Here is a 22,530-nt window from a genome sequence, read left to right on the forward strand (position 1 = left end):
TTCACTGGCTGTCAGTTTAAAGGGGAAGATAAAATATGGACCACCTTAAAACAGGCGGATCCTATAGAGAGGGCCAGTGTAGGGGGCCCAGGGGCAGCTGCTCTCTTGTAAACCACGCAAGCTCCACCCCCACTTAATAAAGGCCCCTCCCTCATCACCCTGCTCCCAGGATCTGTACTTATAGCTGCCCGCTGTGTATTAGTCGGTAGAAATTAGAGTCTTCCCTTTTGCTGAGGTTTGCTGGGGAGTCCAGTTCAACCAATTTCCCAGCATGCATCACCAGCACTCGGTCGGAGTCCATTATAGTGTTCAGCCTGTGGGAAGATAAATGGGCCTGTAAATGGCAGTTATATAACATTCTGTGTGGGTTAAAGGGTTAACAAGCCATGGGGAGGAGGTTACCGGATCAACCCACAACATGGTGAATGTGCTCAGAGATGTGTTTGGTGCGGTCATAGGGGAGAGGGCGTGGCTTTCTGTCATGTGGGAGGGACTTAAGCAGAGGAGGAGTTTTCTTATGCCCGGGGTGTACCACTGTGTTAGTGAGGGAGAGACTTAGCACCTAGGCTGTGCCAATGCATTGTGGGTGGTCAGCTACTACAGGGGCATCTGGGTACGGAGGGGCTGGCCCTGCAGAGTAAAGGGAAAGTAACCTGTGTGCAATGGTCAGCACCGTGCGCTCTCGGAACCTCTCCCGGATAGTTCTCTGCAGAAGCTCGTCTGTCTGGTGATCCACACTCGCCGTGGCCTCATCTATGCACAGAATCTGCACCGGGCACAGAGGAGACACAGCATAAAGAGAGAGAAAGGACCCCATGGGGGGGGGGGGGGGGGGGGGAAAGAGGGAGGAAAATAGATAATAAATCTAAATAAAGCCAATTGGGGTGGAGCTACAAATGCTGAGAGGTACCAAATGGGTTCAAGCTTTCCTGATGGGGGTCAGGCTCATGAGTCTGGGTTAAACCAAAGGGGCATACCTGTCATTATTAACCGCCTTCAACACTACTCCTGGATAAGTAACTTTAGAAAACCTTGCTAATTACTCTAATATGCTAATGAGCCATGCAGAAAATGAGTAAAGAACCAGTTATAGCGGTAACTGTACAGTGACTGGCGGGGCAGTAAGGCTTGCTACCCTCCTACAATCAGTTCTATTAACACCCTATTTGTGCTATTGCACTGCAAATGGTGGAAATCCTATGTCCATTAGGGGTTAATATGGCTTAATCAGCCTGCTGTGGCTCTTTGTACCCAGGGCCCAAGTACTAACCTACCCAATTGCTCCATCACTGGCACCCGAGTACTAACCCACCCAATTGCTCCATCACTGGCACCCGAGTACTAACCCACCCAATTGCTCCATCACTGGCACCCGAGTACTAACCCACCCAATTGCTCCATCACTGGTACCCGAGTACTAACCCACCCAATTGCTCCATCACTGGTACCCGAGTACTAACCCACCCAATTGCTCCGTCACTGGTACCCAAGTACTAACCCACCCAATTGCTCCATCACTGGTACCAGAGTACTAACCCACCCAATTGCTCCATCACTGGTACCAGAGTACTAACCCACCCAATTGCTCCATCACTGGTACCCAAGTACTAACCCACCCAATTGCTCCATCACTGGTACCCAAGTACTAACCCACCCAATTGCTCCATCACTGGTACCCAAGTACTAACCCACCCAATTGCTCCATCACTGGTACCCAAGTACTAACCCACCCAATTGCTCCATCACTGGTACCCAAGTACTAACCCACCCAATTGCTCCATCACTGGTACCCAAGTACTAACCCACCCAATTGCTCCATCACTGGTACCCAAGTACTAACCCACCCAATTGCTCCATCACTGGTACCCAAGTACTAACCCACCCAATTGCTCCATCACTGGTACCCGAGTACTAACCCACCCAATTGCTCCATCACTGGTACCCAAGTACTAACCCACCCAATTGCTCCATCACTGGTACCCAAGTACTAACCCACCCAATTGCTCCATCACTGGTACCCAAGTACTAACCCACCCAATTGCTCCATCACTGGTACCCAAGTACTAACCCACCCAATTGCTCCATCACTGGTACCCAAGTACTAACCCACCCAATTGCTCCATCACTGGTACCCAAGTACTAACCCACCCAATTGCTCCATCACTGGTACCCAAGTACTAACCCACCCAATTGCTCCATCACTGGTACCCGAGTACTAACCCACCCAATTGCTCCATCACTGGTACCCAAGTACTAACCCACCCAATTGCTCCGTCACTGGTACCCAAGTACTAACCCACCCAATTGCTCCGTCACTGGTACCCAAGTACTAACCCACCCAATTGCTCCGTCACTGGTACCCAAGTACTAACCCACCCAATTGCTCCATCACTGGTACCCAAGTACTAACCCACCCAATTGCTCCATCACTGGTACCCAAGTACTAACCCACCCAATTGCTCCGTCACTGGTACCCCAAGTACTAACCCACCCAATTGCTCCATCACTGGTACCCAAGTACTAACCCACCCAATTGCTCCGTCACTGGTACCCAAGTACTAACCCACCCAATTGCTCCATCACTGGTACCCAAGTACTAACCCACCCAATTGCTCCATCACTGGTACCAGAGTACTAACCCACCCAATTGCTCCATCACTGGTACCCAAGTACTAACCCACCCAATTGCTCCGTCACTGGTACCCAAGTACTAACCCACCCAATTGCTCCATCACTGGTACCCAAGTACTAACCCACCCCATTGCTCCATCACTGGTACCTGAGTACTAACCCACCCAATTGCTCCATTACTGGTACCCAAGTACTAACCCACCCAATAGCTCCTTCTACGCTAACAAACAGATAACCCACCCACAGCTCCATATCCAGAGCCTAACACACTAATGTCTATCTACAGAAGACAACAGATATCCCACCGAATCCTCCATTATGTTAAACCTCTATAGCATGTAACATACAGAGCACCTCATGTGACTAATCAAACGCATCCTGACGTTTGTTCCCCAGGAGACCTTACCTTGGCATGGGTAAGGAGGGCTCTGGCGAGGCACAGGAGTTGCCTCTGTCCTAGAGAGAAGTTTTTCCCTCTGTCTCCAACGTCAGCATCCAGGCCACCTGCAGGACACACGGATTAGGGATACGTATGGAGCAGTCTAATTCCCTGCCCACACTCACACTCACCAATGCGCCTCACTACATCCTGAAGGTGACACTGATCCAGAACTTTGAGAATTTCCACATCTGTGTGATAAGACAGAGGATCCAGGTTGACGCGGACACTCCCACTGAACAAGAAAGCATCCTGGGGAATAATAGCCAGCCGGGACCTGGAGGGGCAGTGAGCAGAGAGGAATGAAGCAGCAATAACCAGGATATAAGTCACATGTACATTTATATACCTGTATATATTATATACATACAGAGATACCTGCACAATGTATTCAGCTGCTTATGTTACACTGTTACTAGGCAGCACAGTACTAGACTAATGAACGTTCCTGTTTATGGCTTGCTATGACTACTGTACAGTACTAGACTAATGAACGTTCCTGTTTATGGCTTGCTATGACTACTGTACAGTACTAGACTAATGAACGTTCCTGTTTATGGCTTGCTATGACTACTGTACAGTACTAGACTAATGAACGTTCCAGTTTATGGCTCGCTATGACTACTGTACAGTACTAGACTAATGAACGTTCCAGTTTATGGCTTGCTATGACTACTGCACAGTACTACACTAAGGAACTTTCCAGTTTATGGCTCGCTATGACTACTGCACAGTACTAGACTAATGAACGTTCCTGTTTATGGCTTGCTATGACTACTGCACAGTACTAGACTAATGAACGTTCCTGTTTATGGCTTGCTATGACTACTGTACAGTACTAGACTAATGAACGTTCCTGTTTATGGCTTGCTATGACTACTGTACAGTACTAGACTAATGAACGTTCCTGTTTATGGCTTGCTATGACTACTGTACAGTACTAGACTAATGAACGTTCCAGTTTATGGCTTGCTATGACTACTGCACAGTACTACACTAAGGAACTTTCCAGTTTATGGCTCGCTATGACTACTGCACAGTACTAGACTAATGAACGTTCCTGTTTATGGCTTGCTATGACTACTGCACAGTACTAGACTAATGAACGTTCCTGTTTATGGCTTGCTATGACTACTGCACAGTACTAGACTAATGAACGTTCCTGTTTATGGCTTGCTATGACTATTGCACAGTACTAGACTAAGGAACTTTCCAGTTTATGGCTCGCTATGACTACTGCACAGTACTAGACTAATGAACGTTCCAGTTTATGGCTTGCTATGACTTACTGCACAGTACTAGACTAATGAACGTTCCTGTTTATGGCTTGCTATGACTACTGCACAGTACTAGACTAATGAACGTTCCAGTTTATGGCTTGCTATGACTACTGCACAGTACTAGACTAATGAACGTTCCAGTTTATGGCTTGCTATGACTACTGCACAGTACTAGACTAATGAACGTTCCTGTTTATGGCTTGCTATGACTTACTGCACAGTACTAGACTAATGAATGTTCCTGTTTATGGCTTGCTATGACTACTGTACAGTACTAGACGAATGACATTCCTGTTTATGGCTTGCTATGACTACTGCACAGTACTAGACTAATGAACGTTCCAGTTTATGGCTTGCTATGACTACTGCACAGTACTAGACTAATGAATGTTCCAGTTTATGGCTTGCTATGACTACTGCACAGTACTAGACTAATGAATGTTCCAGTTTATGGCTCGCTTTGGCTACTGCACAGTACTAGACTAATGAACGTTCCAGTTTATGGCTCGCTATGGCTACTGCACAGTACTAGACTAATGAACGTTCCAGTTTATGGCTTGCTATGACTACTGCACAGTACTAGACTAATGAACGTTCCAGTTTATGGCTTGCTATGACTACTGCACAGTACTAGACTAATGAACGTTCCAGTTTATGGCTCGCTATGGCTACTACACAGTACTAGACTAATGAACGTTCCAGTTTATGGCTCGCTATGGCTACTGCTCGGGGCAAATACAAAGCCTGGAGCACAAGAGAATGTAGAAGCTCTCACCGCAGCAATTCCAGATTCAGCAGGTGGGAGGGTACGTTGTCAATCAGAATACTCCCCTCCTTCAGCTCCATCATTCGGAACAGCGCCAGGAACAGAGTGGACTTCCCAGAGCCGGTTCTACCCACAATCCCAATCTTTTCCCCTGGAGAGATGGTGAAACTGATACCGTCCAGTGCGTTGGGAAGCCCCAGGCGATAGCACAGAACCACGTTCCTGAACTCAATATGACCGTTAGTGGGCCAGTCCAATTCTACCTGATTAAAAAAGGTCTGTATGTTACATGTACTGGCTTGGACTCATCTGATGTGTGATGTGTGTGAAGTGCCTTTGGTGGTCCAATTGTTATAAGAAAACTGTGAACTTAAATCTCCCCCCAGTACTTACCCAGGTACAGAGCTCTGATTCTCTGTACTTCCTGCTCCTGGGCTGCTCTCTTTCCCATGGTCAGGCAGGAACCTCCCCCTGGGTAAGTGAATCCAATCTCCCCCCAGTACTTACCCAGGTACAGAGCTCTGATTCTCTGTATTTCCTGCTCCTGGGCTGCTCTCTTTCCCATGGTCAGGCAGGAACCCCCCCCTGGGTAAGTGAATCCAATCTCCCCCCAGTACTTACCCAGGTACAGAGCTCTGATTCTCTGTACTTCCTGCTCCTGGGCTGCTCTCTTTCCCATGGTCAGGCAGGAACCTCCCCCTGGGTATGTGAATCCAATCTCCCCCAGTACTTACCCAGGTACAGAGCTCTGATTCTCTGTACTTCCTGCTCCTGGGCTGCTCTCTTTCCCATGGTCAGGCAGGAACCTCCCCCTGGGTATGTGAATCCAATCTCCCCCCAGTACTTACCCAGGTACAGAGCTCTGATTCTCTGTACTTCCTGCTCCTGGGCTGCTCTCTTTCCCATGGTCAGGCAGGAACCTCCCCCTGGGTAAGTGAATCCAATCTCCCCCCAGTACTTACCCAGGTACAGAGCTCTGATTCTCTGTACTTCCTGCTCCTGGGCTGCTCTCTTACCCATGGTCAAATACAGTAAATTCAATCTCAATCTAGATGCTGCTGTACTATGTACAAATGCACAACATTACACAAGACCTGTAGGTGCTGTTTGCCTTCTGAAGAACTAAGCCTTCTGGTCACATGATCCAGTGATGTTAATTCCAGTGATCTTTTATTTTAAATGAAGGGTACAAAGTACTCACTCACCTGCAGGGAACCTTCTGCCGACTCAGAGGGGAGAGTAGTGGAATATTCCTCTGTTCTCTCCACACTCACCATCATGGCTTCTGTTTGGGTGAAGGAGGAAATGAGGCCGGAGAGGATGCCGGTGATAGAGAGAGCATAGGACAGAGCCAGTCCCACCAGACCTGGAGAGAAATATTAGATAAATATATTGGAAATAGGAATTTACTTCCATACAGAGCAGATTGGGTTCCTGTTCCTATTGGAGTTGGCATTAACATTTCAATAATAAACATTCTACCAGTCAGTCTGGCAGCTCCTCTAGTTCTGTAAATCAACTGTAAAACAATTAAGTTAAGAAGGTTGTATAGCTTTGATTGGCTGTGAGCTTTAGCCCTGTGTGCTTGCTAAATCTCTGATTGGCTACAGGCCATTAGAAAAAATGTTTGCCCAATTATCCAAATAAAGAATAGCCAGAACACTACTGCCTGCTTTCAGCTCTATAACCTCTTAGTCAGTCACTGGGGCTCATTTATAAACACTGGGAACATTTGCATTTACCCATAGCAACCAATCAGCGGTTACATTTTTCCAGCCAGCTGCAGGTTAAACACTGAAAGCAATTATCTGATTGGTTGCCATGAGTAACTGGCCGGGTGCAAACTTGCTGAGTGTTTATAAATGACCCCCAGTGACTTTAGAGAGGGCCACATGGGACACAACTGTTAAGCTTCAGTTAGTTTGTGAGCCTGCAGGTAAGATTCAGTAGCAAACTAACTGAACAGTTATGTCCCATATGTCCCCACCTCCCAACAAGTCACAGATTGGTTACTGGCTGCTAACAGCTTAGAGAGCTGTAAAAGGAGAAAGTAGCAATCAGCCAAAGATGTATCAGATAATGTAGAAGGTTCAAATACCTGTGACGGATTGCACCTCAATGGAAGGGGGTCCGCTGTGCTAGTTGAGGGAATGGCTAAAAGAATGGGGGAGTGTTTAAACTAGGCAAGGTGTAGGGGGTGAGCTAGAGTTTTATGGGAAAGCTAGTGTAGAGGGGGCAGTGGGATGAAACATGAAACTGGGTGGGGAATTTAAATGGTTACACCCTGTTTAGGAAGGACAGAGAGATTAAAAAGGGTGGAGGGGTTTGTCTTTATGTAAAGTCAGATTTAAAGCCATGTAATAAAGACATTACCAGGAGATTTCAGTAGGGCTGAAGGTTACAAACAAAATGATCATTGGTGTATGCTATAAGCCACCCCGTATAGATGAGGGGGATGAGACCCAGCTACTGTTGCAAATGGAGGAGGCTTCACAACTGGGTCACGTTGTTATTATGGGGGACTTTAATTATCCGGACATTGACTGGAGTAATGGGGCGGCTAAGTCAGAAACAGCTAGTAGGTTTGTAACTATGCTAAATGGCAACTTTGTATTTCAGGCGGTTCAAGAACCCACTAGGAATGAGTCTATTTTGGATCTGGTGATATCTAATAACACTGAACTCATCTCTAAAATTTGTGTGGGGGGGGGGGGCATTTGGGGAACAGTGATCATTGATATAATGTTGCTTTGCAGGTATACAGGTCAGTATATTCCCCTTGTAAGCAAGGAGAGGCATCGCAAAGCAAAACCTTTATGGCTGAATAAAAGAGTTAGTGTCGGGGTTGGTAAGAAAAAACCTGCTGTTAAAGCATTCAATTTAGCTGGGGCAGCTGGGACTTTCATCCAGTACAAGGGGGGCAAATAAAACAGCAAGATGGAAAGGGGAATTGCAGCTAGGGGTAAAAGGAATCCAAATATGTAAATAGTAAAAAAAAAATGAAGCAAGAAGGGGTGGGAACCTTATTATCACGGGGGGGTAAGTTGGTTGATGAGAACGGGGAAAAAGCAGAAATTTTGAACTCTTATTTCCCATCTGTCTATACATCTGAGGAGCCAGATAATGAAGGCTTCCCCTTTAATATACCCAGTTCTAGTAATTTAGCTACTGACGCGTGGGTCACTCGGGAGGGAATTCAATAGAGACTGGATCATGTAAAGGGAAACAAAGGTCCAGGACCGGATGGGTCTTTTTTCAACCCGATGTAACTATGTAAGATCTGCTCGCTCCTTACCTGGATCCCCTGATTTTCTCTGGTGCTGGATTATAGCAATAACGGAAATAGCTGCCACCACCATGACCCCAATCATCTGCAGACGGATGTCTAACCACTGCACGGCTGCATTACTGGCAAACATGCAGCGCTGATTAACCTCCAGCCGAGACACACACTCAGCCTCAAACCTGCACAGAAATAGGGGAGATTTAAAGCAGCGCACAAACAGCCACAAAAATACACGCGCAGTGTCCATATGTGATAAAATCTAGGTCCCATTTCCTGTAACCAGTATAATCCCCATTACTTACCCATAGCTACTGTAGCAACTAGTACAGAACTCTGACTCTGTGTATTTTCTGCTCCTGGGCTGCTCTCTTTCCCATGGTAAGTCTGTGGTGGAGCATATTAACAAAGAGAAACCACTCGTAAAGAGAGCAGCCCAGGAGCAGGAAGTACAGAGAATCAGAGCTCTGTACCTGGGTAAGTACTGGGGGGAGATTGGATTCACTTACCCAGGGGGAGGTACCTGCCTGACCATGGGAAAGAGAGCAGCCCAGGAGCAGGAAGTACAGAGAATCAGAGCTCTGTACCTGGGTAAGTACTGGGGGGAGATTGGATTCACTTACCCAGGGGGAGGTACCTGCCTGACCATGGGAAAGAGAGCAGCCCAGGAGCAGGAAGTACAGAGAATCAGAGCTCTGTACCTGGGTAAGTACTGGGGGGGATTAGATTCACTTACCCAGGGGGAGGTTCCTGCCTGACCATGGGAAAGAGAGCAGCCCAGGAGCAGGAAGTACAGAGAATCAGAGCTCTGTACCTGGGTAAGTACTGGGGGGAGATTGGATTCACTTACCCAGGGGGAGGTACCTGCCTGACCATGGGAAAGAGAGCAGCCCAGGAGCAGGAAATACAGAGAATCAGAGCTCTGTACCTGGGTAAGTACTGGGGGGAGATTGGATTCACTTACCCAGGGGGAGGTTCTTGCCTGACCATGGGAAAGAGAGCAGCCCAGGAGCAGGAAGTACAGAGAATCAGAGCTCTGTACCTGGGTAAGTACTGGGGGGAGATTGGATTCACTTACCCAGGGGGAGGTTCGTGCCTGACCATGGGAAAGAGAGCATCTCAGGAGCAGGAAGTACAGAGAATCAGAGCTCTGTACCTGGGTAAGTACTGGGGGGTGGTTCCTGCCTGACCATGGGAAAGAGAGCAGCCCAGGAGCAGGAAGTACAGAGAATCAGAGCTCTGTACCTGGGTAAGTACTGGGGGGAGATTGGATTCACTTACCCAGGGGGAGGTTCCTGTCTGACCATGGGAAAGAGAGCAGCCCAGGAGCAGGAAGTACAGAGAATCAGAGCTCTGTACCTTGGTAAGTACTGGGGGAAGATTGGATTCACTTACCCAGGGGGAGGTTCCTGCCTGACCATGGGAAAGAGAGCAGCACAAGAGAAAGAAGTACAGAGAATCTGATCTATGTACCTGGGAATATATAGGTATGAATGACTGGATTACTTTACTAGGGGTATGGGTTGTATCCTTGTAAGAAAAAATTAGCAATAGCTTTATTCCACCTAGAAATACCCTTTAAAATGATTTTCATATTAGTGTATAAGGAGTGACCTATGTGGCCTAATTACCGGTCCGCATGGCGAGTCGCTCGAATTGTGGTAAGTCCAGTCAGCGTCTCAGAGAAATGTGTGTATATGGGAGACAGAGTTATGCTTTGCAGCCTCTTCAGCTCGCGGGAGGAGTGTCTGTAAAAGCGCTGTAGGTAATAGTACAGCAAACAGAGCGGGAGAAGTACCGGCAGGATCCACGGCAGGCCGTAACTGATCATAACCAGCATTCCCAGCAAGCCGAACGTAAAGGCCAGGAATATATTGAGGACAAAAGGCAGAGAGTCATCCACACAGTACAGGTCCGAGGAGAAGCGGTTAATGATCCGGCCTATGGGTGTGCTATCGAAGAAACTAACTGTGGCCTGAAAGGGAAACACATATACATTAAATATGTTACTATTAAAATCTGGTAGTAGTACCATTAAAGGGGAACGGACCCAAAAACACGTCACTGCCATTAGTACAGTTTGGGCCTAGGGGGGACTGACCCATAAACACGTCGGTACCATTAGTACAGTTTGGGCCTAGGGGGGACTGACCCATAAACACGTCGGTGCCATTAGTACAGTTTGGGCCTAGGGGGGACTGACCCATAAACACGTCACTGCCATTAGTACAGTTTGGGCCTAGGGGGGACTGACCCATAAACACGTCGGTGCCATTAGTACAGTTTGGGCCTAGGGGGGACTGACCCATAAACACGTCACTGCCATTAGTACAGTTTGGGCCTAGGGGGGACTGACCCATAAACACGTCACTGCCATTAGTACAGTTTGGGCCTAGGGGGGACCGACCCATAAACACGTCGGTGCCATTGGTACAGTTTGGGCCTAGGGGGGACTGACCCATAAACACGTCGGTACCATTAGTACAGTTTGGGCCTAGGGGGGACTGACCCATAAACACGTCGGTGCCATTGGTACAGTTTGGGCCTAGGGGGGACCGACCCATAAACACGTCGGTGCCATTGGTACAGTTTGGGCCTAGGGGGGACTGACCCATAAACACGTCGGTACCATTAGTACAGTTTGGGCCTAGGGGGGACTGACCCATAAACACGTCGGTGCCATTAGTACAGTTTGGGCCTAGGGGGGACCGACCCATAAACACGTCGGTGCCATTGGTACAGTTTGGGCCTAGGGGGGACTGACCCATAAACACGTCACTGCCATTAGTACAGTTTGGGCCTAGGGGGGACTGACCCATAAACACGTCGGTGCCATTAGTACAGTTTGGGCCTAGGGGGGACTGACCCATAAACACGTCACTGCCATTAGTACAGTTTGGGCCTAGGGGGGACTGACCCATAAACACGTCGGTGCCATTAGTACAGTTTGGGCCTAGGGGGGACTGACCCATAAACACGTCGGTGCCATTAGTACAGTTTGGGCCTAGGGGGGACCGACCCATAAACACGTCGGTACCATTAGTACAGTTTGGGCCTAGGGGGGACTGACCCATAAACACGTCGGTGCCATTAGTACAGTTTGGGCCTAGGGGGGACTGACCCATAAACACGTCGGTGCCATTAGTACAGTTTGGGCCTAGGGGGACTGACCCATAAACACGTCGGTGCCATTAGTACAGTTTGGGCCTAGGGGGGACTGACCCATAAACATGTCACTGCCATTAGTACAGTTTGGGCCTAGGGGGGACTGACCCATAAAGACGTCGGCCTTACCTGTAAGACGCTGCTCAGCAGACGCCTATGGATTACGACAGCTGCATGTACGGTGCCCAAGGCAAAGAGAAAGGCCCGTAAGGCAGTAAAGATGGAGTTCGCTACGGCAATCCCCCCATACACTGAGAGGTAGAAGGTGATATCCAGAGAGCTGTTCTTCTCTGCAGAATGAACTGAGCTGATGGGGGATCTGTAGAAAGAAAGGACAAGTGTGAGACAAGCACAGGCGCTGTTCCAGTCTCAATCCCACACAATCCAGCAACCCAAGCTACGGAGCCACTGGATACAGCACCTTGTAAATGTGTCTCAGCCCCTATCCCTAGCCCATATCTCAGGTCCCTATAACATTCCCATCAGTCCCTGCCCCAGTGAGCTTACAATCTAAGGCCCCTATCCCATTCCCATCAGCCCCTGCCCCAGTGATCTTACAATCTAAGGTCCCTATCACATTCCCATCAGCCCCTGCCCCAGTGAGCTTACAATCTAAGGTCCCTATAACATTCCCATCAGTCCCTGCCCCAGTGAGCTTACAATCTAAGGTCCCTATAACATTCCCATCAGTCCCTGCCCCAGTGAGCTTACAATCTAAGGTCCCTATCCCATTCCCATCAGTCCCTGCCCCAGTGAGCTTACAATCGAAGGTCCCTATAACATTCCCATCAGTCCCTGCCCCAGTGAGCTTACAATCTAAGGTCCCTATAACATTCCCATCAGTCCTTGCCCCAGTGAGCTTACAATCTAAGGTCCCTATCCCATTCCCATCAGCCCCTGCCCCAGTGAGCTTACAATCTAAGGTCCCTATCACATTCCCATCAGCCCCTGCCCCAGTGAGCTTACAATCTAAGGTCCCTATCCCATTCCCATCAGTTCCTGCCCCAGTGAGCTTACAATCTAAGGTCCCTATCACATTCCCATCAGCCCCTGCCCCAGTGAGCTTACAATCTAAGGTCCCTATCCCATTCCCATCAGTCCCTGCCCCAGTGAGCTTACAATCTAAGGTCCCTATAACATTCCCATCAGTCCCTGCCCCAGTGAGCTTACAATCTAAGGTCCCTATAACATTCCCATCAGTCCCTGCCCCAGTGAGCTTACAATCTAAGGTCCCTATAACATTCCCATCAGTCCCTGCCCCAGTGAGCTTACAATCTAAGGTCCCTATCACATTCCCATCAGTCACTGCCCCAGTAAGCTCACAATCTAAGGTCCCTATCACATTCCCATCAGTTCCTGCCCCACTGAGCTTACAATCTAAGGTCCCTATCACATTCCCATCAGTTCCTGCCCCACTGAGCTTACAATCTAAGGTCCCTATCACATTCCCATCAGTCACTGCCCCAGTAAGCTCACAATCTAAGGTCCATATCACATTCCCAGCAACATAAGACTGCAATAAATGGTACTTACACAAGCCCACCCTGGGAGAAGAGAAGCAGTGATGCAGATGGAAAGGAAGAAGGGGTCAGGTTTGTAAGGGACACATTTCTAGGGGAATCCTGTAGACTGGAGATCCAGTGTGACAGCCACCAATCAGATATGTTTCTTGAGGCTGTGGGTAGGAAAGCCATAGTATGCTTAGACAGAGAACTATCTGCAAGTACCATAGACAAGACTAGTCCCAGACTGGCAGCCAGCAGCTGTATGTAGCACTCACTTACCCTGCATCAGAAACAGCGCCAGAAGTACTGAGCCAGCAAGACAACCTCCTACTGCTTTCCAGTATGCCCAGTAAACCTGCAGGGCAACAGCACCTTCTTGCTTCTCCTCCTGGCCCACTTCTGCAGTAATAGGTTGGATGGGGTTACCTTCATTTTCTGCCTCCTCTTCATCTTCCTCCAGGCTCTGTTCAGCTATATATCATTAAATGGACAATGAAAAACAAACTTAGCTATTTTTATCACAGGATCCTGATGAAAAATGTGGTTACAATTCTTCTGTCTGTGTATAATTAGCAGTACACCAAACCTGCTTGAGAGATATGATTCATTTGTGTCTGTCCACGAGACCCTCGGTTTCGGGAGCTTTCCACCAGAGGTAGGATTTTGTCTGGGGTACCTGGAAAATCAAAGTAATAGAGGATGAGAAGTACATACAGAAAGGGACAATGACAAGCAGAGGTAGTGAATGAGTCAGGGAGGCCTGTGATTGATTTCTGGGTCTCCTCCTTGTGACTTGGGGCGAGATACTTGATATAACCTGTGCCCCAATCACTCAGCACTGATGACAAACACAGAATCAATGAAGTCACATGGCTCACTCACCGCTGCCCACCATCTTCCCCCCCTCCATCAGCAACACTATATCTGCTTTGTCCAACAGCTCAGTCCTGTGTGTGCAAAGGATTCTGGTCTTGTTCTTTAGAATACCCAGGATGCATTTCTCCATGAGATGAGCAGCAACATCAGCATCTACGGCGGCCAATGGATCATCAAGGAGATAAATATCCTTGTCCTTAAAGTAAAGTAGTCAGTAAATAAGAATGGAATTGAACAAGATGTATCCTTTCATCAATAAATGGGATACAGCTTTTCCCTGCTAATAAAAAACTAAGGCTGGACATTTCTGAGATTCAGCTTATTGCAAGGTTTCCTGCAATGAAATCCTTCTACCTGGTAAACAGCTCTGGCCAAAGCCAAGCGGGCCTTCTGTCCCCCACTCAGGGTAACACCATTCTCCCCAACTTCGGTCTGATCTCCGGATGGCAGAATCTGGAAGAAGGAATCAGCACACTCTGTTTTTTTAAGCAAAGGGTATAAATAACTTGTTAAATACTCACATCAAAGTAAAACAGCAATTTCAAGTCTGAATATGGGGCCAGGCTAAAGGCCAATTAGGTTTATCTCTAGCTCAGTACGTAGGGCACTGTCTTAAAGGGGTTGTTCACCTTTGAGTGTGATGTAGAGAGATGTTCTGAGCTCTCCAGTTTGGAGTTTCAGCAGTTATTTGGTTGCTAGGGTCCAAGTTACGTTAGAAGCTAGGAAGTGGTTTAGATGAGAGACTATTATGAATAGGAGAAGGCCTGAATAGAAAAAAAAGTTACATCTGTACCACTGGGACAGAATGCTCTGTTATACAGATAGCTAGAATTTCAGACATAAATCTCAGCCATAAAGCAGGGCAGGACTGCTGCTTACAATGGGGGGCAGTCAGATAGGATCTGTGCCACTGTGACAGAATGCTCTGTTATACAGATAGCTAGAATCTCAGCCATAAAGCAGGGCAGGACTGCTGCTTACAATGGGGGGATCAGATAGGATCTGTGCCACTGTGACAGAATGCTCTGTTATTCAGATAGCTAGAATCTCAGCCATAAAGCAGGGCAGGACTGCTGCTTACAATGGGGGGATCAGATAGGATCTGTGCCACTGTGACAGAATGTTCTGTTATACAGATAACTAGAATCTCAGCCATAAAGCAGGGCAGGACTGCTGCTTACAATGGGGGGATCAGATAGGATCTGTGCCACTGTGACAGAATGCTCTGTTATACAGATAGCTAGAATCTCAGCCATAAAGCAGGGCAGGACTGCTGCTTACAATGGGGGGATCAGATAGGATCTGTGCCACTGTGACAGAATGCTCTGTTATACAGATAGCTAGAATCTCAGCCATAAAGCAGGGCAGGACTGCTGCTTACAATGGGGGGATCAGATAGGATCTGTGCCACTGTGACAGAATGCTCTGTTATACAGATAGCTAGAATCTCAGCCATAAAGCAGGGCAGGACTGCTGCTTACAATGGGGGGATCAGATAGGATCTGTGCCACTGTGACAGAATGCTCTGTTATACAGATAGCTAGAATCTCAGCCATAAAGCAGGGCAGGACTGCTGCTTACAATGGGGGGATCAGATAGGATCTGTGCCACTGTGACAGAATGCTCTGTTATACAGATAGCTAGAATCTCAGCCATAAAGCAGGGCAGGACTGCTGCTTACAATGGGGGGATCAGATAGGATCTGTGCCACTGTGACAGAATGCTCTGTTATACAGATAGCTAGAATCTCAGCCATAAAGCAGGGCAGGACTGCTGCTTACAATGGGGGGATCAGATAGGATCTGTGCCACTGTGACAGAATGCTCTGTTATACAGATAGCTAGAATCTCAGCCATAAAGCAGGGCAGGACTGCTGCTTACAATGGGGGGGGGGTCAGATAGGATCTGTGCCACTGTGACAGAATGCTCTAGCAAGAATTTTAGCCATAAAGCAAAAAACTGCTGCTTTGTTATCTCAAACAAAACAAAAAAACACATTTTCATGTGCAAACTTTATTGCTTTGAGGACTTTTCTAACTCACGCTTAGATCATCATTCAGCGCACATGCTTCTAGAACACCTTGATAAAGTTTTCCATTAAATTCTTTCCCAAATAATATGTTCTCCCTAATGGTAGCGAACTGGATCCATGGTTCCTGAGCTGCAAAACCAAAACCCAGTTCCTGATGGGAGGCAAACAGCTCCCCTCCTGATCTGTAAAAAAAAAAAAAAAAAAAGGACAAATTAGGGCACAAGGTGCATGTTATCAAGGGATGATATAGCCTTCAATATAGAGGCACGAGAGGCTCTTACCTGCTCAATTCTCCTGTCAGTGCTGCCAACAACGAGCTTTTACCACAACCAACTTTGCCGACAACACCAACCAGTACACCCTAGGGAGATAATATCTTATATTCCTTTTCTGTATATTGTACATTATATTTTATATATATATATATATATATATATATATATATATATATATATATATATATATATACACACATACACCATTTGGACTGTTGGTGTGCTGAAAACCTACAGATTGTATATGTATATATTATATACACGCACACACATACATACATACATATATATGGGTGCCATTGTGTCTGCATCTGCATTGAGCCAGTCAGATGGTAGTCAACTACAACTCACAGCATTCCACTGGGCAAACTGGTTCAATATGTGAGGGCCAATCAGAACATAAGGGAAAGTCGTTACATACCTTCTGCACAGAAAGGTGTTCGATAAAAAGCTGGAGAGATCCAGAGTCTTCAGATTCTTCTGGCATCCAAGAAAAGGCAGCACTGCGCAGCTCCAGGGCCGAGGATGGGTCTGCAGGGGGCTCTAAGGGGTACATTATGTAGATAATGGTGTTTTAGATTTATGCTTTAAACACATTTATTAGTTAACAAAACACAAATATTATCAAAAAACAGATATTTAGAACAGGAAACCGGCACAGAACAACTGCAACTGTAGGATGGTTTTAGACATCAAGACCAAAGGTCATTGTATTTGCTTGGGTCTTAGGAGACAACAGATGGATTCCTTGTTCTGTGTAAACATTCTGTCACAAGCAATCCTAGTGCAAGGCCAAGAAAGCCACAAATAGTCTCACCAACTGCACAAATACCATTTAGGACACTGTTCTGACGTGGATGCCTTTTACCAGAGAGATACCTTTTTGAGGTATTGTCCTGTGACAGCGAGACAGTTAAATCCAAGGGCGTTACTGCCCCTGAGTCACCTGAGCAAGCTCCTATAATGCCCTCACACTTACCTTTACTGAGCTGAAGGGGGTACGGGGGGCGTATGCATCGCTAGTGTAGAGAGCACAATCGTGCCCTCTGCACTAGCAGAGCCGAATTTCCATTTTAAAAACCAGAACAACGTCTCTTAAATTTACCAAGAGCTCCTTTTTGCCACCCCTGGTAACTTCGGGGGGGCTGCCATCTGAGGCGAGTTTCTCAACGCACTTCATGGTAGCAGCGCCCCTGCTTAAGCCTTTCCTAAAGATGGACAGTGAGACTGGCTGCCATGGGGTCAGCTCTATTTTGGAAGAAATGGTTAAATGGCAGCATTTTGTATTGGAATATTTCCCCTCACGTCCCAGGATGTCTGAGCTTGTATTTAATGCTCAGTATTAATGTATACCTTAACTAAAGCTGTCTGGTTACTATCCTGAGTGAATCTAACTGGTTCCAGCCTGGCCCAGGAGAGAATTAAGGGCCAAGCTTGATTTAAGTACGTATTTATTGAATTCCAAGAGTGACTTACTCACTGTGGGTGAGAATCATATATCCCCAGTGAAGGATCATATGGCAAAACAAGTCCATATAAACCCAACATTTTGGGCATGAATAAGACCTTTAGAACAATGAATATGACACAATATACATGTATAACATACTGAGTAACTGCCCCACTGGTGCCCCTTGCTGCACTTGCCTTGGCTGTAGTAATTCAGGAGGTCCTGCTCAGGCAAATCCATGAACAGCTGGATACGCTCTAAAGAGACTTTGGCCTCCAAAACTCCATTCAGCACCCAGGGGAAGTTATTAAGGGGTAAAATCAGCATCCCGACTAGGGCCAGAGCAGTGAAGACCTGATGGGAAAAAGATTTAAAAAGACATAATAAGATGAGCAAGAGGAACTGAATGGGTACATTGGGTACATGTTGGCTCAAAGTATCATGGGAGCTGGCTAGCTATAGATACAGGATACATGTAGTGTGTAGTGTAGATATAGGATACATGTAGTGTAGGTTTAGGGGCCCAGCAAGCCCAGAACAGGCTAGGTTTGCTGCCATTACAGGGGAGTGGGTTGGGGGTCCTTCTGTTACATAAAGGGCAAGCTAAGAGTTTGATACAGAAATAAGGGCAGTACTATTACATACAGTATTACATACAGACCTTGGCAGCAGTGAGTTGGTGCCCCAGCAGTACGTAAGTGATGAAGGTGATGATAGAGATGAGCACAGGCAGAGCGGCCCACAGGTAGACACACACGGCATCCAGCATTTTGAGGGCACGGAGACTGCGAAGTTCCTTTTCTCGAAGGGAAGTCACAGCCTCAGCGAAGTGCTTCTCCCATGTGTAAAATTTCACCACACGCATCCCTGAGAGGAGCTCAGTCATCAACTAGAGGGATAAACACAAAGCTAGAGGGGCTCAGACCCAATCCCCCCATACACAAAGGGTCTTTATTTCCTTTTAAATATAAACTTGCAAAACAAAAGGGCTAAAGTGAGAACTCTGATTTTAATTGGCCATTGGGGTGCAGAGGAATAGGTGCCTCTAGTAGCCAAATTAATCTCAGTAGGAAAGAGATCCATCACTTCTTTGCACTTTGCACCAACTGAGCACACAGTGGGTAATCTCACTGAATTCTGCTGCCAGTGTAAAGCAAGTTGAAGGAGTTCTGGCCACTAAAGGCAGCTCTTCCTCCATCAGCTTTAGATGCAATGCTGCAGTTAACTATAACAATTAGTGCAACTGCAAATCCCCAACTGGTCTCTTCTTAGGGGCCATAGGAAAGAGCAGCACAGGAGTAAGTAGTACCAGCTAAGTTAATCAATAAAATTTTAATATTTGAGTCAATTAAGAGTTCCCAGAGATTCTCATTCCTTACTTACCTTAACACGAGCATCCTTGTGGTTCAGCAGATCACTGTTGTAGTCAACAATGCGGTTGGCAATAACTTTGTTGATGGGCAGAAGCAGCACAGCCAAGCCCAGTCCCCCAAGGAAGGCAATGCCCACCTGAAGGTAAAGGAGGTAAAGAGTAACAGAGAACTGCAACGGGAGGCTCCACACTTCATGGAAGCTACGACAGAAGTTGGAGATACGGTCTGCGTCGGTACTCATAAAATTCACAATTTCACCCTTCGAGAAGCCGGCCAGGCCTGTGCCAACACCACGTATTGCCTTGCGGTAAACACTTGTGAGCACAGAGGCTCTTACAGCCAGAATCAGCTTATTCACTTCATGTGTGAACTGGTTCTGCAACAAGGCTGCCAGGAAACAACTGGAGAACAGCCCTAAAGTGTAAAGTATGCCCCAACTCAGGGGTTCGTCTGCCGCCTCCATAAAGTTCACCAAGAGATTCAGCAGAAGAGGCCCAAGGAAGGCAAGGGTGACGGCTCCCAGCTTCAGGAGTCCCAGCGCATAATAACGTGCTCCAAAGCTTGCGTGCAAAGTCGGTAAGAGCCTCAGGATAGTTGAGGAACTCTTGGACTGAAAGTGCTGACAGATTCTTGCAGTTCCAAGACAATGAGGTAGGAGCAATACATCCCCAGGATGTTTGAGGCCTCCTCGTGCCCCCTGTCTCAGAAGTGGATTCAACCAGAGGTAGAAGAAACGAGACAGCCAACTCTCACCATCTTCTGCTGGATGCTGTCTTTCTGGGGTGTAGAAGGAGGTGAGAAGAGGAGACTCATCATCATCATCAGCATTGACAGACAGCGACAAAGAGGGTCTGAAGCACCTCAAACCCAACAGAAAGGCTCCTAGATACACAAAAATGCAACAAAGACGAAGGCATAACAGGCAGAAACGACTAAGGAGTATGGGATGTAAAGGTTGGCTGGTTGCCCCGTCTTGCAGGAAGCCCATCAGAGTGATCACCAGGGTTGGAATGAGGAGAAGAACTGGCAGCATAAGGGTGACGGGGCCTCTGGGCTGGCTGCACCATGCCTTTCTGAGGCTGAGAAGTGCCAGGAAATGAGTGATCCATGATAGACAGGCCACTCCCCCACACAACATTTCCACAGTATAAGGGACTTGCCAAGGGAAAAGGCATCCAAGGACCATATCGGTCAAGATAAGCAAACTAGCCGTGAAGGAAACTGCCATTCTACACACCCAGAGAGGGTTCAGGTGGCACTGAGAACTGCGTCTGTAAAGGACATGATACAATAGGATCAGACAATATACACCTTGATATTATACAAAGTTGGCAGTTTAAAGGGGCAATTATACATACAAACTGATAGAGGGTCTGTGACTTACCTGTGGGCACCAGCATGGCAAGCGCTGGTTAGGGCAAAGATCAGGTGTGGTATAGAGCTTAAAACCAGCTGGTTGAAGCAGATGCCAATATGTCCTTTTATCCAGACAGGCATGGGGTCTGCTGGCTGGGACCCACAGAGCTGCGCCACTGCATCCTCCATCTTGGACACTGGACGTTGCACTGATTCTTACGTTCCTACAAGACAAAAGGCAGAACACAGATAAACGGGTGGGCGAAGTCCTCCTTCGGTGACTAGTACAGTTGGGGGCTCTTCTAATGTTCCTTGTTGTACTGACTGGAGCATTATTTTCATAATTAACAGTTTGTTTTTTCATTATGTCGCTTGGTCCTTTGAAATGATAGTGTTGGTGGACCCAAATGAGTATTACCAATCTGACTGGTCTGGCTTAACCATCACAGAACCAAATGGTATAACAAACTAGGAGACAGCTAGCATCTGAAGGGTTTTGGAGACCAAGATACAGACTAGTTCCTGGCATATATTAACTAAGGCATCCGCTCGGGCACCTACTGGTACCTAGACATGACTCTGGATTCCAATGTGGCTAACCAGAAAGGCAGATTGGACTCTATGGAGGCCAAAATGACCATCTGAGCCCCTAAGCAAGAAGGAAGAGAAGAAATAGAATAATAAGGATGAGGGGGGGGGGGGAGAAAGAAAATATTAAATAGGGTAGAAGGAGAAGAGAGAGAATATATTGCACAATCCTCCAGTGCCCCCATTGCATCATACAGAAATCCAGTGCCCATCCTGTACTGCAGACAGTGGTCCCTATGGCAGTGTGCAGACTCCCAGTGCCCATACTGTACTGCAGACAGTGGTGCCTATGGCAGTTTGCAGACTCCCAGTGCCCATACTGTACTGCAGACAGTGGTGCCTATGGCAGTGTGCAGACTCCCAGTGCCCATACTGTACTGCAGACAGACAGTGGTGCCTATGGCAGTGTGCAGACTCCCAGTGCCCATACTGTACTGCAGACAGTGGTGCCTATGGCAGTGTGCAGACTCCCAGTGCCCATACTGTACTGCAGACAGTGGTGCCTATGGCAGTGTGCAGACTCCTAGTGCCCATACTGTACTGCAGACAGTGGTGCCTATGGCAGTGTGCAGACTCCCAGTGCCCATACTGTACTGCAGACAGTGGTCCCTATGGCAGTGTGCAGACTCCCAGTGCCCATACTGTACTGCAGACAGTGGTGCCTATGGCAGTGTGCAGACTCCCAGTGCCCATCCTGTACTGCAGACAGTGGTCCCTATGGCAGTGTGCAGACTCCCAGTGCCCATACTGTACTGCAGACAGTGGTCCCTATGGCAGTGTGCAGACTCCCAGTGCCCATACTGTACTGCAGACAGTGGTCCCTATGGCAGTGTGCAGACTCCCAGTGCCCATACTGTACTGCAGACAGACAGTGGTGCCTATGGCAGTGTGCAGACTCCCAGTGCCCATACCGTACTGCAGACAGACAGTGGTGCCTATGGCAGTGTGCAGACTCCCAGTGCCCATCCTGTACTGCAGACAGTGGTCCCTATGGCAGTGTGCAGACTCCCAGTGCCCATACTGTACTGCAGACAGACAGTGGTGCCTATGGCAGTGTGCAGACTCCCAGTGCCCATACTGTACTGCAGACAGACAGTGGTGCCTATGGCAGTGTGCAGACTCCCAGTGCCCATACTGTACTGCAGACAGTGGTGCCTATGGCAGTGTGCAGACTCCCAGTGCCCATACTGTACTGCAGACAGTGGTCCCTATGGCAGTGTGCAGACTCCCAGTGCCCATACTGTACTGCAGACAGTGGTCCCTATGGCAGTGTGCAGACTCCCAGTGCCCATACTGTACTGCAGACAGTGGTCCCTATGGCAGTTTGCAGACTCCCAGTGCCCATACTGTACTGCAGACAGTGGTGCCTATGGCAGTGTGCAGACTCCCAGTGCCCATACTGTACTGCAGACAGACAGTGGTGCCTATGGCAGTGTGCAGACTCCCAGTGCCCATACTGTACTGCAGACAGTGGTGCCTATGGCAGTGTGCAGACTCCCAGTGCCCATACT

The 22,530-nt window shown here is 47.7% G+C and overlaps 1 protein-coding gene across 2 annotated transcripts in view; it reads right to left on the reverse strand.

Annotated features, from left to right (window-relative positions):
• Positions 1 to 22,530, reverse strand: part of abcc10 (ATP binding cassette subfamily C member 10) — a 31,813-nt gene continuing 9,283 nt past the window's right edge. Inside the window, exons 2-22 of one of the 2 annotated variants that reach the window (NM_001142122.1) lie at positions 20,460 to 20,655; positions 19,086 to 20,346; positions 18,364 to 18,591; positions 17,900 to 18,056; positions 16,674 to 16,795; positions 16,259 to 16,338; positions 15,988 to 16,159; positions 14,300 to 14,398; positions 13,952 to 14,141; positions 13,656 to 13,745; positions 13,349 to 13,540; positions 13,098 to 13,239; positions 11,694 to 11,883; positions 10,031 to 10,374; positions 8,412 to 8,581; positions 6,322 to 6,482; positions 5,126 to 5,379; positions 3,202 to 3,347; positions 3,038 to 3,135; positions 654 to 766; positions 1 to 314 (exon numbers count right to left, since the gene is read on the reverse strand). In NM_001142122.1, the coding sequence (NP_001135594.1) occupies positions 179 to 314; positions 654 to 766; positions 3,038 to 3,135; positions 3,202 to 3,347; positions 5,126 to 5,379; positions 6,322 to 6,482; positions 8,412 to 8,581; positions 10,031 to 10,374; positions 11,694 to 11,883; positions 13,098 to 13,239; positions 13,349 to 13,540; positions 13,656 to 13,745; positions 13,952 to 14,141; positions 14,300 to 14,398; positions 15,988 to 16,159; positions 16,259 to 16,338; positions 16,674 to 16,795; positions 17,900 to 18,056; positions 18,364 to 18,591; positions 19,086 to 20,346; positions 20,460 to 20,620 (4,506 nt within the window). In that variant the 5' untranslated portion in view covers positions 20,621 to 20,655 and the 3' untranslated portion in view covers positions 1 to 178. The remainder of the gene's footprint in view (positions 315 to 653; positions 767 to 3,037; positions 3,136 to 3,201; positions 3,348 to 5,125; positions 5,380 to 6,321; positions 6,483 to 8,411; positions 8,582 to 10,030; positions 10,375 to 11,693; positions 11,884 to 13,097; positions 13,240 to 13,348; positions 13,541 to 13,655; positions 13,746 to 13,951; positions 14,142 to 14,299; positions 14,399 to 15,987; positions 16,160 to 16,258; positions 16,339 to 16,673; positions 16,796 to 17,899; positions 18,057 to 18,363; positions 18,592 to 19,085; positions 20,347 to 20,459; positions 20,656 to 22,530) is intronic. The other variant, XR_001923682.2, reaches the window with a different exon arrangement.

This window comes from Xenopus tropicalis, chromosome 5 (assembly GCF_000004195.4).
Source record: "Xenopus tropicalis strain Nigerian chromosome 5, UCB_Xtro_10.0, whole genome shotgun sequence".
NCBI lineage: Eukaryota > Metazoa > Chordata > Amphibia > Anura > Pipidae > Xenopus > Xenopus tropicalis.